This window comes from Vigna unguiculata, chromosome 6, assembly GCF_037176805.1.
Source record: "Vigna unguiculata cultivar grain cowpea cultivar isolate G323 ecotype 2 chromosome 6, ASM3717680v1, whole genome shotgun sequence".
NCBI classification, from domain to species: Eukaryota; Viridiplantae; Streptophyta; class Magnoliopsida; order Fabales; family Fabaceae; genus Vigna; species Vigna unguiculata.
The window spans coordinates 38,703,964-38,721,817 of NC_140797.1; the positions used below are offsets into that span (position 1 = coordinate 38,703,964).

Below are 17,854 nucleotides of genomic sequence, written 5' to 3' on the forward strand. Positions count from 1 at the left end.
TATCTTAAATACTAGTATAGTAGTACAATGAATGATCACAACATAATATCCAGTCAAGGATTTCCACATTTTTTTAGTATATAATATACACTTTACATAGATTTTTTTTCTTTAAAATAGAATAAATGACAGTAATATGTGGTGTAGATAATGTGATCAAAAGAAAGATTGAAAATAATGTAATGTGTAAAAAATTAGGACATGAAAAAATGAAGAGATTTCTGCAATTTCATTGACTGAGTGAAACATGTCAAATGGCTACTACACCTTATATTAAAATCAAATATTCAACTCTACATATGACAGTCTCCAAAAAAAATCAAATAAAAAATATTGAAGTATACTTATAGTATAAACAAATAATTATAAGGACATGTGTACATCACAATACAATCACTAAAGTTACAGTGATGCTTCATGAATGCAGTTTTCTTCATTCATACTAGCGTGTGCATAGCCTTTTCTCTTTCTTTTTTCAGTAAACAAGTTTGCATTCGGAAAATTCTACTGGTTTATGATGCATGGAGTTCATTTCTTTGCAGAAGAATATGAACTCATACAAGCTTGAATTTCTTCTAATGTTCGTCCCTTGGTCTCTGGTACGAGTTTTGCTACGAATAACACAGTGAAGCCACATATGGCAGAGAACATGAAGAAAGTTCCTGGCCAAACATAACATCAAAAAATGAATATTACTACATAACTCTTGCATTTTTCTTCCCAATTTTCTATAAGCTTTTTGTTTTTACCCTTCAGAACAAGATTGAATTTTAACCTACCTGCTGAACTCCAATTCATGAGGAAGTTAAAAGCATATGATATAATCCAAGAACACAACCAGCTAACCAAAGTCACAAGGCTTCCAGCAGAGCCCTTCACGTTGATGGGAAATATCTGCAAAATCAAATATACCATTCATCATGCTGATGTTTTTTTATGTTTCATTTTTTACTTCCCAAGTTCAGGTATAGTAACAGTAGCTACCTCAGACATTATAACCCACGGAATTGCTCCCATGCCTAGAGAGTAAAATCCAACATATACCTGGCCATTAAGAATAATTAATACGCTTGTAAGATGAGATTTACACACGTTTATATACGAACTCTAATATTATTTTAAGATTAACTCCATCATACAAAACCAACTTATGAGGTTTACCCTCACTGATATAGTGTAAATTTTGTTTTATCTTTAGTCGATCGTAGGATTTCCAACAGGGTCGTATAATATAGTTGAACATCCCTATATAAGGGGAAGAACATTACCAGAACACCCACTAGGGCCATAATGGGGCTAACTTGCTTCCATTTATGCAAGTCCTGCATCAGAAAATCCTAATTATTCTTAGAAATTCTTTGAGAAAACCAACTTACTCGATCAGATTGTGTAGTTAAAAGAACCTGCAAGAAGAATGACAAGGCTGCCAGGAAGCATCCTAAGCATGTTCCCACTGCAGACACCTGTGTGAGAATCAAAGTTTCAGATTCATAATTTAAAGCACCGAGCAAAAAAGTAGGAATAATAGTTCAAACTTTTTTACCAGCAGAAGAGGTCTTCTTCCAGATTTATCCATTAGAAGTACTCCTAAACTTGTCATTGGAATCTACAAACATAAAAACGAAGAATGAAGGGTGCGTTAGTCAAAGCATGCATCTTATTATTGTGCAATATAAAGCACAGAGAAATTATGCAATCACAAGAAGAGAATTAAGAACCTTAACAGCGACGATTGCTACTGTTCCAATACTTTCTGAGAACCCTGTCATGGATAAGAGATTTTGCTTTTGTGTGAATCATTTCATAAGTGTAATATTTCTCATTCATATTCTCTTACTTGCCATATGATGGAGCATAGAAAAAGAGCTGCACATACCAGAAGATATAAATATAGAGTTTGCATAGAAAACAATGCCATTAATCCCTCCAAACTGTTGTAGTATCATCAAGCCAACTCCGACCTAACAAAGTAACTATGTAACATAAGAGCCCCACATAAGGCTAATATTGGCCATATCATATGAATAGGGATAATTTAGAATGCTCACAATAAGTGACTTCAAATACTGCATTCGGAATAGGCCAATGATGCTAGCTTCTGTTTGCTTCTGAAAGGCTTCAGTATAATCCTACAGATAAAGGTACAATGCAAAAAATGATGGATTAAAGTAAGATAGTAGTAACAATTGTGTAACACTGTAAGAACAAAAAACTAGTTACATACTCTAATTTCAGTGGCCTCTTGATAAACATCAGCGTTCTTACCCCTGAGATGCTGTAAAGCAGAATCACTCTCTTTCAACCGACCCACCTTGGCCTGCAAAAGATTGCAAGTATCAGTTGTGATATGTTTGTGTGCAATGAAAATGTATTGACTCCAATCCAAACAAAAATTACAGAAGCTGTGAAAACTCACCAGCCACCTGGGAGAATCAGGAATGAAGGGAAGACAGAGAAGCTGCAAAAGGCACGGAATAATTCCTGAGACAGATAAATAAACATGAGTTACATGGAGCCCCTTTTGTTTGGTTTGTGAAAAGAACACCAGAAAGAAAAATATTACCTATTAGAGCCAAGATTCTCCAATTGGCATATGCTCCAATAAGATAAGTTAATGACATCCCACAACAAATCATTAACTGCCAAAATAAGACCAAATAGGAGTATAAAATAATTTGTTGAATGGGACATGCAGTAAGAGTAAAATGATGTCAAAAGATTGAATCATTACAGAGTTGTTTTACCTGATGAACTGCAGTGAATGCTCCTCGAAGATTCTTGGGTGTTATTTCTGCTACATAAACAGGTACCTAATATACAAAATTAAACTATATATTTATTCGAGTTGTTGAATATCAATTGAACAGTGATCATAACATCTTATACAGTGACAGCAGTTACCACATAAGATAGAAGGCCAATCCCACATCCTATCAACAGTCTTCCAACGTAAAGCCACCAAGCAATCTTCAAACATGCACCAAATGTTAGATATCAACAACTGAACTTGTGGCAAACCAATGGGATGATTAAATTCAGGTAATAGAATCATAGTGGTTCAATCTATCTGAGTATGTAGTCCTTACTCTATCTATCTAATTCATTGAGTTCATAAAAGCAGCAATTTAAGTTTCAAATAAGTCTCAATGTTAATGCCAAAGCAGGTTTAAATAAACTTTTATGGCCATAAATATACTAACATTTTTGCTTTTAGTCGCTAAATCTGTGTTTCTTCATATCAAATGGTATTTAAGCCTACCAAGTCATGTATTTCAAGTACTCAATAGTTAAGGTTAAGAAGTGGACTTTAAGCGTAATTCAATTTTGCAAAACTGGATTGTAAGGTGAGGTTTGCAACCACTTATATACTGTAATTGGTCTTATCCCTAGTTAACATGGAACTTCCAAACTTTCAACATGCACCCCTCACGCCAAGACATATACATCTTGAGTCTGGGACTAGACATTAACATGTGATCCAATAACAGGATAAACTCTAACACATACCATGTTAAGAAGTGAACTTTAAATTTAACTCAATCTACAAAACTGTCTTGTAACGCGAGGTTCACACCCATTTATATACCTAAATTTGTTAAAAAGTGAATTTTAATCTTAACTCAACATTATAAAACTAGCTTGTAAGGTGAAGTTTGCAACCATTTATATACGGTAGTTAATATTATCTCTAGTTGATGTGGAACTTCCAATAATTACAATAAATTCTTTCCATGAATGTCTTTTTCCCCTAACTTAAAATGTAGCTACCTATTTTTTCTTTCAGGAAAGGTTACCATCAACACAGAATTGTAGTTTTCAGACATATTCAACTATCACTGACAGTGCAACTTGATAAATTGAAAATAAAGAGGAAGAAATTAATGAGAAACCTTTGAGAATGTTATGGCAAACCATCCCAAGATGCAGAAAATCTGGGAGAACCCCATGGCCTGCTCAGTAAAACACAGGGTAATCTCAGGTGAATAACAACAACAACAACACTGAAACCAGAATTAAGCAGCAATGCTTTGACTTACAACTCGACGACCTGCATAATCTGCTATTCTACCACTAACAACAGCACCAATCATAGCTCCAATAGTCAATATCGAACCAAAAATTGAGTACTGCATAGGTTTGGCCATCAATAGAAGCAATCAATCAAATGATAGCCAGGAACAACAATGTGCAACAAATGTTATAAAAACAAAGGTTCAATTCAAACCTGGGCCACTCCGAGATTGAGATCACGCATGATTCCAGATTGAGTAGGTGATGAGTACCCAATCTGCAAAATTAACAAGGTATTCATCTGACTGTAGTAACTTTGAGTTAGAGTTTGATTCCCACCCAATTTTAACATTATCAACCAATGGAAAATCATTATTCATACCACAATAGTCAATGCAAAAATCCAACCATCCATTTTAACATTATCAAACAATAAAAAACCACCATTCATACCACAAATTAAGATAGCCATTATAAAATTCAGCCAACCATGTTTACATTATCAAGCAATAAAATATCACCATTCACACCACAACTTAAGCCATTCATTATTCAATTAAACGAACCGTTCTTACCTTATCAAGCACTAAAAAATCATCCTTCATACCACAACTTTAAGATAGCCATCATAAAATTCAACCATCTTAAGAAAGACAATTTTTTTAATTGAAAAGATAACTACAAAACAGTAACTCACAGCAGAGCCAAACACATATGAACCAAAAACAGCAACGAGGGTGGTGAGTATAAGAGTAGTTGGAACGGAAGAAGCTTCGTTGTGACTCTTTTCCAGAAAGTCAACGCCAACATCATGGGCACCATAACTTGTAGGGAGAAGAGGGCTTGTAAAATCGTTTGGTTCAGTGGTTTTGTTTTCCATATTTTGCGTTCTATGAGAAGCAGAGGAAATATGAGATAGGTTCATTCAGAGGGTTTAAAAGGGTTACTTCAGAGAGAGAAAGAAAGAAAAAGAAAGAGGTTGGTGATGAATGGCGTTGACCAAAACGACATGATGATGAGAACGAAACGAAGTCGAGTTTGGATATGAATGAACAGCTTTTGTTGGACAGCGTCGCGCACTTCGCAGTCTTCGTTGGCAAAACAAACACATCTTTAGATCTTTTCTGTTCTTTTTCGTTTTTATGTGTGCACGAGGTTCTTGCAGCTTCAATTTTAAATTAAAAAATAAAATGTTATACTGTCACATGCTTAATTTAGCATTTTTTAAAATATATTTAAATATGTAACTTAAAAATATTACGTATAAAAATAAGTTGTGTCAAAGTAATATAATTTTATTGTAAAGATGCTTAGTTTAAAATATATTTAATTCACACAACTTTAATTTAAAATATTTTAAGTTGAAATCAACTAAAATTGTATCGCTCTAGTATGATTTGAGTTTAAAGTCTGTCGATTTAAAATTGTCATTTTAACATAACTTTAACTTAAAAATATTTTAAAATAAAATCGTATTACTCTATCACAACTCATTCACAATAAAATTATGTTAAAAACAATTTACTTGACAACTTTTTTAAAATATCGGTTCATTTTGATAAATATGAAAATAATAGACTAATTTAGTAAAAAACTCGTTTAATAATTTAAAAATAAAAATAATAACAATAAATAAAATATAAACATAAACAAAATTAAGTGTTTGTAATTTAAGTTTATCATTAGAACATAACTTTTATGAGAAACGTCATACCATACGAATTTGAAAATTAAGGAATGAAAAAACTTTTAAGCAATGTGTAATGGAAAAACTCGTTTAAGATAAATAAAAATTAAAAAATAATATTTAAATAGATAATTAAGATAGAACATACTAACAGATAGAAAATTAATTAAAACAGATAGAAAACTAAGAAACCTGGAACATGTAAATTAATATACTTATTTTATATTAATTTTTCACTTTTTTTGTTTTGTTTTTAGTGTGGTACCCACGACAAGAGAACAATACACTATAAACTTTGTATCCCCGCTCTTCGAGGTTGTTGGCAAAGAATGTGATAATAAAAAGTTTTATATATTTCTTCAGAAACACGTTTTTGTATTTTTTGAGTTAAAAAAATATACTGAAAGTAATAATAAAAGGTATATGAGTATTAATGTAAAAATTATAAATTAATAAAAGAAATCAAACTCAAGACTGTTTTTTCTTTTAAATTTAATATAATAGTTATTATTAAAAAGTCGGTTAACAATAAAGATAAAATTAAATTTATGAAATATGTAAATAAAAAAATCATCTTTCTTTATTTATATTATATATATATATATATATTATTTTTCTTTAAAATTAAAAATTAATTATAAAAAAATAGATAAAATTTTCATATTAATAATTCACTTTATTTAAAATGCATCTAATGTTAATATTTATTTAAAAGTTTTGCTTATTATTAAATATTTGAGCTATTAATATTTTAGGTGTATTTAAATTATCTATTAATTTTAAATTAAATTTTTAAGTGATACAAGACCATCAAATATTAAGATCAGTGCTTTATTATATTTTATCTCAAGCACTTAGAACCCTCATTTTAATCGCACACACTGTGCCGCACACTCATGCACACTTATTAAATTAACTCACACAAGTAACTCACTACTGATGTTCACTCACACACTGCACTTTGCACTTATCAAACTAACTCGCATGCTTCAATAATCATACAGTGACGCTTCATTTATCATTAAGAACCCTCATGTAACTAGCATCTAAACCAACACGTTTGCCTGGGACATTATAAAAGAGAGGAGAAGAAAGAGAGAGAGGTTTTTTTCTGGAGTTTTGTGGGGGAAAATTCGAAGAAACAGACAAATGAGGGGGAAAAGGAAAGGAGGCGAAGGATTTTAGGAATTGGAGGGAGTGAACCCTAGCAGCACTCATGGCAGGATTTGGAGGAGTTCATCTTCTGGTCGCATCTTCATTCTTCTCCTGAGCCATCGCCATTGTTTCCAGTTCATGACCACCGTGGGAACCTCTCCACCACCGTTCTTATTCGTCACCATATCCATTTAAGTCATCTTAGCGGTGCTTGCTCTGTAATTGTCAACCGCACGTCGAGGAGAAAGAGTGTTCTAAGAATAGTAGAAACAAGGTTGAAGAGAAAAGAGCATTGAAATTTTGGAAACAGAGGAAGAATAATCACGGTACATGTTCTAATTTCTTGCTATTCATCAATATCCTGTGCATAATTGATTATTTTCTTTCGAATTTGGCTTTTGATGTTTGATTGTTATGAGTGCTTTGAATGCCAATTCACATTCTCCTATAACCAATCCACAAACACTACTAAAAATTATATACACAACTCAAATCTAGAAAAACCCTCATTAGAATGAAAAACAAAAACAAAAAAGGAGAACAGAGAACTAGATGATTTTTTTTTTTTAAGATGAGAAACGTTGTGGTGGCTTGATTTCGATCACGAGTGGTATCGCCACGAATTTTATTGAACGGATTTTGATTGTGCGGACACCGGCGGTTTCGGAGGTTGTCTCTAGCAATGGAGGCGTTGCCGGAGAATCTAGATGAATCTCGAAGTGGCACTGGTCAGCACTGGTCAGCGATGACATTAAGGCCAGGATTAATGATGAAGAAGGTGAGTCTCGTGAGGAAGAAGACCATTTCCGGCAACATCGCCGGATGCTGTGGTAGCCTTGGCCTGAATGACGGCTTGGAGACCATGGTTGCTGGTGAAGTTCCTCGACGGTGGCCGGATTCATAGTCGGTGGCGAGAAAAGGCGTGCAGGGACAACAGAGGTGCGTTGAAGATAAAGACGCAAATTGAACCTCGAATCGGAATGGACAAGAAGCTCGGAATGTGGATGACGTCGGAGTGGTTGCCGGTGATTGGTGATTGATGGTGGCCGGAGTTGTTATTGGTGGCCATGGAAGTGTCCTAAGAGAGGTTAGGGTTGGATGGAGAAGATGATGTTGTGAGTTGGTGAAAGGAGGGGCTGAGTGTTTGCTTTAGTTTTAGGGACTATGTATTAGTTTTAGGTTTTTTATGTTTTCAGAATAAAAAAATAAAATAAATGATGAATAAGTGAAAAAATAAAAATAAAAAAGAAGAATAAAATGATGAACAAACCCCTGGCAGAAAAAGAATTGGATAAAAGCTAATTTGCTTTATGTACCCCCATTTTAAACTTCACACACTCATGTGTTAATAATTGGACTACACTCATGTTACTTTGCGCACCCTGTATTTTAATACTTGCATCCCTCATCTCAAAGCTTACACATGCTCATACTATTTGCAGTTGTTTTGCTATTCATGACCCCTGCTTCATGTTTTTTATTTGGGTTTTATGTTTTCACCTACAAATCCATTTGTCTCTTTAAATCAAAATTACATTTTTTTATATTATTTGAAATTATTAATTATCAAGTCTTGGATTTACTTGTTAATTATAATTTTAATTTCATATTAACTAAAATTTGATTATCATATTAAATCTCGGACTTATTTAATAATTAAATATAAATCTTTAAATAAAATTTGATTATCAATGTAAGTTTCATACTTACTTAATAATTAAATCTAAATCCTTAAATAAAAATTGATTATCATGTTAAGTCTTGTACTTATTTGATAATTAAATATAAACTATTAACTAAATTTAATTTTAATGTTAAGTTTTGGACTTACTTCATATTAAAATATTTCACTTTTAAATAAAATTTGATTATCATGTTAAAGTTCAGACTTACTTGATAATTAAATCTTCACTCTTAATAAAATATGATTATCATGTTAAATTTCAAATTTACTTGATAATTAAATATTTGATTATTAAATAAAATTTGATTATTATGTTAAGTCTCGAATTTACTTGATAGTTGAACTTTTTATATAATTAAAAAATATAATCATCATGTTTAGTCTCAAACCTCCTTTATGATAAATTTTTTTTATTATGTTCAGTTGATAACTAAAAAATATATTAAAAATTTAAAATAAATATTAATCAAATTAAGGTTTTTTAAATAATTAAAAAATGTTAAAAATGTTTTCTTTATTCATATTTTTGTTTGTTTTATTTGATTTTTGGGGAAGAAACAAATATTTGAAAATTTCACTAGTTTTGCACATTTAATTAAAGGGATCCCCTTAGAACGAACGTATGGGATGCTAATACCTTCTCTATCTCCATACGTAACCCACCCACTCCTGAACTCAAAATGGTTTCGCATACCATTCTTGTTTTAGGTTTTTCATGATAAATTATGGTGACAACTCCTGTTCTAAAATTTTTATTTATTAAAATGATTATTTGGTCATCATCCTGTTGGCGATTTTTAGGTTGCGACATATTGAGAATGATCCAATTTCACTTTCAAAAGTCATTAATGGTGATGATAAGTGGTTAGATGCCATGAAAGATGAACTTAAATGAATAACACAGTAAGACGTATGGAATCTTGTGGAATTGTCAAAAGGGTGCAAGAGAGTTAGATGTAAATGGTTCTTTCAGAATAAGCGTGACTCTCAAAGCAATATCGAACATTATAAAGCCCGACTTGTTGCCAAAGATTTTATTTAGAAAGATGGTATTGTCGATAAGAAAACATTTTTGCCAGTTTTTAAGAAAAATTCTTTTAGAATTATCATGACATTAGTAGTTTATTATGATCTTGAGTTGCATCAAATGAATGTTTAAACTGTTTTTCTGAATGGGAATTTAAAAGAAATGTTTATATGGATCAACAAGTAGGATTCACCGAAGAAGGAAATGAACACATTTTGTGTAAACTTAAGAGATGAATATACTAAGAATTCATATCGCAATTGGTCAGCATGGGAGATGTTCTGAAAGAGAATGTACAAGCGAATGGTACTAACATAGAAGTTGATGTGATTGACATCTTGGTTTGCCGTCTTATCCTGGGTTGACTAGTGTATTTTGTAAACTCAACAAATATCCCGATGTCATGGGAATGACTCAAAATATAATATACGAAATACCCAAATATATTGGCCCGGATATTTGCCATAAATGTTCTTGGGTAATTCATCTTTCATTGCTTTGTTTTGATTATTTTTACTATTATTTATTAATTATTAAAACCAGTGCATGATATTTTAATGGTTGCTTGTCAAATAATTTAACAATGACTGAATTTATGTTCGGTACATGTTCAGGAATTCAGTCAAACACAGACACTTATGATTATTATTATCGGTGTTAAGTATTATTATTGTATTAACTTTTGTTGTTTATGACTCTTGTTTCTTTCCTAATCTGCTTCTTTGATTCATAGACACAAGAATCATACCACACTAAGAGGGAACAATGGTTTTGCTAATGTTTGTGATTACGTGCAGGAATAGTAAAGAAAAAATTGTGCGAATAGATTAAAGATGGTACCAATTGGTCATGCTTCTGATGACAAGCAAAAAAAACGAGGCATTGTGTTTTCTATCTCTGCTTCTCCCCAATCTCCTTCATTATTGTGATTTTAATATATTGTGTTTCCTTTTCACATTGTTTAGTTTCTTCTCCACCAGCCTTTCCTGTGCTAAAAATGTTCATTTTTGTTTTTCTCTTCCAGACTCTGGAGAAATTCTTTCGGAGGAAGAGAAAAGTGTGGTAACTCTAAGAGAGCTCTTTGAAGAATGCATTAGTGACACTGACAAATCTCATCAACCACCTGAATTGGCTGGTGGTAATCCAAGTCCAACGACTGAGTTTCATCGGAGGAGGAAGAAGTTACTTAAACCGTGCAAAATAAGATCAATTGAGCACCTACCATCTTTTTCTCCAAGTTGTTTGTCAAAAAGAACAAAGCCTAAAAGCAAAAGCATTGGAAAAAACATTATTCAATGCAATCCACACAGTTCTAGAACTTTGGTGAATTTCAGTCTTTCTGATCTGAGACATGCAACCAACAATTTTAGCAATGGTTTGTAGTTTAACCTTATTCTCAAACCAGTTGTTTTTCTTGTAGTTTAGCTAGCTAGCAATAATGTAGTTACATTAGGACCAGGTAACAAGACATACCAAACTAGATAGAAATAAATTTAGAAAATTACAGCTTGTGTTTGGTTTAATGTCTCATATATATACAGTAAACTAATGTCAAAATTATGACTATAATGTAGAAACAAGTATTATATGCTCCCAAATTGACATGAGTCTATTATATGTTGCCTGAATGGATACACTAGACAAGATAAGATTAGAAAACAATGAATGCACTAGAGAAAAAATGAGTTTACTGTAACGTTAGTTTGATAAGTGTTTGTTGTGTAGTTGCTATTAGGGAGTATGTTATTGCTTGATAAAAAATGCATCAATTTGACCATGTAGAATTTGTTCTTCCTTTTACTTGTAGAGAATATAATTGGAAGAGGTGGTTATGCTTATGTTTATAAGGGTAGCCTGCAAGATGGGCAACTAATAGCAGTTAAGCAACTGAGAAGAGGGACTACTGAAGACAGAATATCAGTTCTTCTATCTGAGTTAGGAATTCTTGCTCATGTTGACCACCCCAATAATGCAATGCTTATTGGATTTGGAGTAGAAGGGGGAATGTACCTTGTGTTCCAATTATCTCCTTTGGGAAATTTAGGATCTCTTCTTCATGGTGTGTACTTGATTCTAATAATTGTACTATTTTCCTATGTGAAAGCTTTCTTCTTTTTTTACCATAGTACAAGTGTAAAGTATTTGTCAATGACCTATATTTGTTGGAGAATGGTGAAATCTCTCTGTACAAGAGCTATATTTCATTCAAAAAAGTCAAATTCAAGATCTTGCTTCAAAAATTTTTTGTTTGAATGTACTTACTGATTACCTTTTACTTTTTATGAAATACTTAGGTCCTAAAAAAAATACCTTAGATTGGAGCAAAAGGTATAAAATTATTTTGGGGATAGCAGATGGCCTTCTCTATCTTCATGAGATTTGTCAAAGGCGAATCATTCATAGAGATCTTAAATCAGAAAATATTTTGCTCACGGAGAATTTTGAGCCACAGGTATTTATTAGTGAATATAGAGTTATTAAAATAAGGCATTGTTAACCTTGGCTGGTGGTGAAACTTTGCACTCTGACTAGTTGAAATTTCTCCAGATTTGTGATTTTGGGCTCTCAAAATGGCTACCAGAACCATGTACTCATCATATTGTACCAAAATTTGAAGGCACAGTGGGGTAAGCAAATACATACATACATACATTAAACTTCTAAACCTATATTTTGAGAATTAATTATCATTCTCATGACTTAACACTTCCCCCTCATCATTTAATTGACAGGTATTTTGCTCCTGAGTATGTGATGCATGGCATAGTAAACGAAAAAACTGATATTTATTCCTTTGGGGTCTTACTTCTGGAGATTATAACTGGGCGTAATGCTTTGGATCATTTGAACGACAGTATTGTGTTATGGGTAAGTCATTCTCCCAAGCGTGGCTACGTCATATATCAACTAAGTTTTCTTTTTTTTACATATTTAGGGCAAATTTGCCCGGATATTACGAAAATAGACAAGTTAGTAAAATATTATTGGTCATGAGCTAAGTTACGTGAACACATGATGATTTCTAAAACAGAAACTATCGTACGATTTTACTTTTTTAGAAATTAATATTAACATTGAAGTCGATGATTTCACTTTTTCAGAAGAAGTCCTATCACATCCTCAAGACTTTGCGTTTAAAGTCGTCATGAGTCCACCGACTTAACCTATGAATAGCAATATTTTTTTACTTGTCCATTTTTGTAATATTTGGACAAATTTGTCCATATATATGGATAATTTTTTGTCATTACTTCACTTTTTCATAAGAAGTCGTGTGGAGTCTTTACCACTTTGTTTTTAAAGTCGTCATTAGTTCACACGACTTAACTCATGACAAGTAATATTTTTTTGACTTTCCCATTTTCGTAATGTTTAGAGAAAATTGTGTTATGTAAAAGAACATCTAAGTTTACTAGCTTAGGGGACTCATCACATTATGATTTCTTGTGTTATAGGCAAAGCCTTTATTGGTAGCTAATAATATTAAGGACCTTGTTGATCCTTCTTTGGATGATGATTATGATTGGGAACAAATGGAACGTGTAGTTTTGACTGCATCTCTGTGTGTTGAGCAATTTCCTATCTTACGCCCCAGCATGAGTCAGGTAAGTATGCAACCTAGAACGTTGCAATACTGTAACCTTAATTATAACTATATATCAGTTAACTTTGTTTTAAGAGAAGATTGATGACATTTTTTCTGTTGGCTGCAGATTGCAATACTGCTAAGAGGTGATGACTATGTCATGGAACATACTGAGAGGAGTAACAAGATGCATAAGAATACAACTCAAGGAGCTATCTAAGTGTTCTCATTTGGCTTAATCAGGTTGTCTTGGATTCTTGAGAACTAAGAACATCATATTAAAAACATTTTATTGTGTTATTGTATCAAATTTGGATTTTCTGCTGAGCCTTTAAAATGCACTTACACTAATGTATTGATTTTGATATTTTAAAATATATTAAAAAAATTTTTAATATATAACATCAGTGTATTTTGAAAGCTCGGCAGAGATAAATAATCCTAAAATCTATTAAAGTATTTTGGATAGCAAGGGTTAAAGTTCCCTCCCTTCACATATATTGCTATTCTACTTCCCCTCTTTTTTCCTAAGAATCAAAGAGCCTAACAAAAGCATACATCTTATATAGCATTGAAAACTCAATATAGATACACTATTGGACCTTTTTTACTTGAAAGGAGGAAATGAGGGATATAAAAACTTACACTTATCTTGTGTTTGGATAGAGCATTTCAACAATGTTCAGAAATTGAAATGCTTTGCATTTGAATTGCTTACAATTAAATTTCCTTCATTTTCTAAATAACTTATTTGGATAAAGAGATTAAAATACCTTACATTTCAATTTCTTGTTTGGAAAAAACAATTGAATTTCTTGTGAGATAAAATTTAATTTTTACAATATTTATTTTAGGCTTAATTATGTTTTGAGTTCATAATAAATTTGAAAACGAATTTGACGACCCAGATGGACCCAGCTGACCCACCCGACTACCCAACCAAATTGGTCTGACCCAGACGGGTCGGGCTGGACGGAAAACCCAGACAGGATGGGTCGACCTGATGAACCAGACAAGCCTGACGACCCATACCTACCGATCATGCTTGTCAAGTTCATCAACCTGGCACAACACGACCCGGCCTAACTCCACCCGTTTGGGTCATTGGCCCGGCTTGGCCCCACTAGGTCGTCAAATCAACTCAACCCATCTGGGTTGTCGGGGCCGTTTGTGTCATCGGGCACACCCGACAAGTTTGTGTCGATGGGCTGACCCGACTTGGCAAGGTCGTCGGACCGGTTGGGCCTGACTAGGTCATCGGGTCGGTTAGGCTTGTCAGGTCATCGGGTCGATCAAGTCATTGGGCCTGCCCGACACGTCTAGGTCGTCAGGCCCGCCCGACACCTCTAGGTCATATGGCCCACCAAACTCGTGTGGGTCATCGGACCCACTGACTTGTCTTGGTTGTTAGGTCAGTTCAGCCCGTCTCTGTCTTCAAGCCCATCCGACTCATCTAGGTCGTCAATCCCATTTGGGTCATCGGACCCGCCGACACATTTATGTCGTCGGGCCAACTTGGTTCGTCTGGGTCGTTGGGCTAGCTCGACACATCTTAGTTGTCAGACCCGCCCGGATGGTGTGGGTTGTCAAGCTTGTTTGAGTTGTCAAGCCCGCCCGACCCGTATGTGTCATCAGGTTACCCGATCCGTCTAGGTCATTAGGCCCGCCCAACCCGTCTGGGTTGTTGGACCTGCTCGACCCGTTTGTGTCGTCAAGTCAGTCTGATCTGTCATCGTATGGCCAGCCCAGTCTGTCATGGTTGTGAGGTTGAGTGAGAAGAATTTCAAATTTCACCTTTTTTGAAGATATTTGAATTTCTTCTAATTTAGCTAATTGAAATACTTAAAAAAAATGCATGCATTTTAAATGCTTTTTAATTTCTCTATCCAAACAAAGCATTTCATTACAAAGAATTTCAAATTTTTCAAATAAATGAATCACCCTCTTGAATTGCCTCATCCAAACACACCCTTAGTTCTTTGTTATTATTATGAAAATTGACTATCTATCAAACTAGGAGAAATCATCCTCAAATATAGATTTTGTTTTTGTCCATTCTCTTTGTACACGAGGCTAGTCATGATCATCCAAGGTCTCTGAAAATTCCTTATTGTTTCTCACTTTCAGCTATAAAAATGGTGTGCTTTACTATAAAAATAGGTTGGTATTATCTGAAAAAAATTAATGTGGATTCCTATTTTTGTTGAAGGAGTTCCATACAACCACAAAAAGGTCCACTCGAGATTTTACCCGTTCTTTTGTTGTTAATATTTGTCAATGAAGAGAGTTCAATCCAAAATCTTTCTTACCTTTCCTTCTAACTTTACCGCTAAGTCATTAATATATTCCCACATCAAAGCCATATGATATGATTTGGTCTCATTGACCCTACTCATAAATATAAAATGATTAGCTATTGTTCAAATTTATAAACAAAAGTATCTCATATCTCGTACAATAATTTTTCAAACTTCAAACATCACACTCAAGTTTTTTCATACTATCTTTGTAAAGCATTATAATCCTTTCTTACCTTCTTTTAAAAAAGTATACACATTATTCGAGTAATTTCTTGTAACTATAATGTTAGTACATATTAATTCCAGAATACAACATTCTTAGCTCAAATGATCTTGTTCTAACTCCCCAACTTCTTTTTTCACTTGAAAGCATTTCAAATAACATTTTCAATTATTTCGCACATTCCAAAATTATGCTTAACATTAAAAATAAAATAAAACTCGATGTGAACAATAAATATCATTCGCATCCGATGTTAGGTGCTACAAAAGCAACCAATGTTCAGTGCAAGAGATTCAATAGCATAACAAACAACCTCTTACTTATCAGTCTAGAAAATAGATGAGATAAGATGTTTTCACATTTTATCAAACACATGTGGTGCACAAAGAGACATATTGGTGAGCTAAGTGCATGACCAAAATCAAAGAAGTTAGAATAAAATGTAAAGTGATCGTCCTTCTCATAGAAAAAAGTAATAAACTATAAGCATCAACTTTTTCATTCACCCTATCATTTCCTTGCTATACCCATCACTTATTTTATCACTTTGGGACTTCATTTTCCGGAACATAATAAACCATTCCGGAAATCAACAACTTACCCTCTTATGGAAAACATTTTCGGGGAAGTGTTTGATGGGGTGGATGGTGAAATTTGAAGGGGTGCAGAAAGTTTAGCCTTTTTCAGCCCAAAATATATGTATTTTCCTTCAAATCAAATAAGATCTCCCACAGAGCCTTTTCCTTATGACCATAACTAACATAATGATCAAAATCTCCTTATTTAGAAAATATAAAATACATCAAAACACGAAACAAGTCACAGAAAACAAGGTTTGGATATTTCTCTACAAACAATTCGAACTGAGAGAGAGTAAAGGAAGTGGTGAAGAAATGTCTACGACAAGAAACATTACACATTAAGCTTTTCTTTAATTTCTTAGTTATTTTTGCAATGGGTTATGAGCTCACAAGGCTAAAGATAAGTATCATTATCTAGTGAGTAATTTGCAGAGTACCTTGATTAGTCATGAGTGTAGCTTAATAAGTCAAGTTTTAGGTGGGTCAAATCAATTTTTTAACAAAACTAAAATCTTGTTAAAAGTTCTACATCGATTACATATAAAGTCAATTTACAATATATAAGTGGATGCAATTTTACCTTATAAATCACAAAAAAGACCTCTACAACATGTAACTATTCCAAAATACATTTTGACATAACTTAAGTATTTACACATCAACTTATATCATGGTGTGTAAGAACTCCTCCCTCGACTTCTCACTACATGTTAGACCATCAAGTAAAAATTTACTATACATATCTTAATCATGTCCTCAAAACTCAATTCAGGAAAACTTTATACTTAACATGTGTAATATAGTTACTAGATCAACATATTAATAAGAATATTCAATTCAAACATTTTAAACAATCATTTATCAAAACACTCAAACAATCACAAACATAAAACTCAAAATATTGTGATCATGTTACCTTCACATTCAAATAATCTATTCTAAAGTTCTTTAGAAAAAACGTAAATAGCTTTCTTTACTGACAATGCATATCTTCAAAACAAACTTTTTAAGTCCAAGTAGTAAGTTTCTCAAAACTTAGGAATCTGAAACAAAGTATCTATACATAAAAGTTTTCAAAGTATAAATAAAAATAAGTTGAGAGAAATACTTTTCTCAATTGACCTCATTCAAGCAATCATCGTCTTTCTCTCCAAAAAAAGAATTGCTTAAAGTAAAAATTTCCATTCTAATAATTGGAAATCGTATAAAAATTATGATCTTAATTAATTAAATTTATTCTGAAGATGTGAAAAACATAATTGTTTTAGAAACTTTACATGTCACTGAAATGTTCCATTCCTAGAAAGAAGCCATTGGCAAATTGACATTTCTTCTTTGGCCCATGTTTGAAAGTTTTCTAATAAAGCAAAAACATGTGACCGATTTGATGTCTGAAATTTGAATTTGTGGCAAACTATTGCTCTGTTTGCACTTTGTAGTTCTAGTCAATTTCAATAATAGAAAACCTTAATCTTAAAGAAAAAAAATGACCAATGGCACAGAAGGATCTCTTTTTCTTTATCGCTTTACTTTTGGCCATGTGAAGTGACTTATTATGGAGCCAATGTAACGTGAATTCAAATTTGTGATTACCATATTT

General features: G+C 32.9%; 2 protein-coding genes across 3 annotated transcripts; one reads left to right on the forward strand and one right to left on the reverse strand.

Moving 5' to 3' along the window:
* Positions 1-237: 237 nt before the first annotated feature.
* LOC114186718 (sugar transporter ERD6-like 5) lies at positions 238-5,123 on the reverse strand. The gene is made up of 18 exons (XM_028074694.2): positions 4,709-5,123; positions 4,226-4,288; positions 4,038-4,127; positions 3,891-3,950; positions 2,902-2,967; positions 2,745-2,810; positions 2,564-2,639; positions 2,417-2,481; positions 2,225-2,317; positions 2,049-2,129; positions 1,877-1,961; positions 1,719-1,762; positions 1,544-1,606; positions 1,404-1,463; positions 1,269-1,322; positions 985-1,044; positions 780-894; positions 238-662 (listed from the first exon to the last, which is right to left on the reverse strand). The coding sequence occupies exons 1-18, from the start codon at positions 4,934-4,936 to the stop codon at positions 529-531; spliced, it is 1,503 nt and encodes a 500-aa protein (XP_027930495.2). The 5' UTR covers positions 4,937-5,123; the 3' UTR covers positions 238-528.
* A 1,472-nt stretch (positions 5,124-6,595) lies between these two features.
* LOC114187519 (receptor-like cytosolic serine/threonine-protein kinase RBK2) lies at positions 6,596-13,644 on the forward strand. Of its 2 annotated transcripts, none has more exons than XM_085674734.1 (9): positions 6,596-7,179; positions 10,362-10,443; positions 10,589-10,939; positions 11,372-11,623; positions 11,859-12,016; positions 12,097-12,191; positions 12,297-12,432; positions 13,020-13,169; positions 13,278-13,644. In XM_085674734.1, the coding sequence occupies exons 2-9, from the start codon at positions 10,398-10,400 to the stop codon at positions 13,368-13,370; spliced, it is 1,281 nt and encodes a 426-aa protein (XP_085530860.1). In that variant the 5' UTR covers positions 6,596-7,179; positions 10,362-10,397; the 3' UTR covers positions 13,371-13,644. The 2 variants fall into 2 exon arrangements, with proteins under 2 accessions (XP_085530860.1, XP_027931587.2); XM_028075786.2 differs by having other exon boundaries at positions 6,603-7,179; positions 12,112-12,191.
* Positions 13,645-17,854: the final 4,210 nt, after the last annotated feature.

What these genes read in the sequence shown, in the direction of transcription:
- LOC114186718 (XM_028074694.2), bottom strand. Translation starts at nt 4,936, where the DNA reads ATGAACCTATCTCATATTTCCTCTGCTTCTCATAGAACGCAAAATATG. An exon ending in TCAATCTCGGAGTGGCCCAG is followed by an intron (nt 4,128 to 4,225) that starts GTTTGAATTGAA and finishes AAACCTATGCAG; the next exon opens with TACTCAATTTTTGGTTCGAT. An exon ending in CTGATTCTCCCAGGTGGCTG is followed by an intron (nt 2,318 to 2,416) that starts GTGAGTTTTCAC and finishes AATCTTTTGCAG; the next exon opens with GCCAAGGTGGGTCGGTTGAA.
- LOC114187519 (XM_085674734.1), top strand. Translation starts at nt 10,398, where the DNA reads ATGGTACCAATTGGTCATGCTTCTGATGACAAGCAAAAAAAACGAG. An exon ending in TGACAAGCAAAAAAAACGAG is followed by an intron (nt 10,444 to 10,588) that starts GCATTGTGTTTT and finishes TTTCTCTTCCAG; the next exon opens with ACTCTGGAGAAATTCTTTCG. An exon ending in ACGACAGTATTGTGTTATGG is followed by an intron (nt 12,433 to 13,019) that starts GTAAGTCATTCT and finishes CTTGTGTTATAG; the next exon opens with GCAAAGCCTTTATTGGTAGC.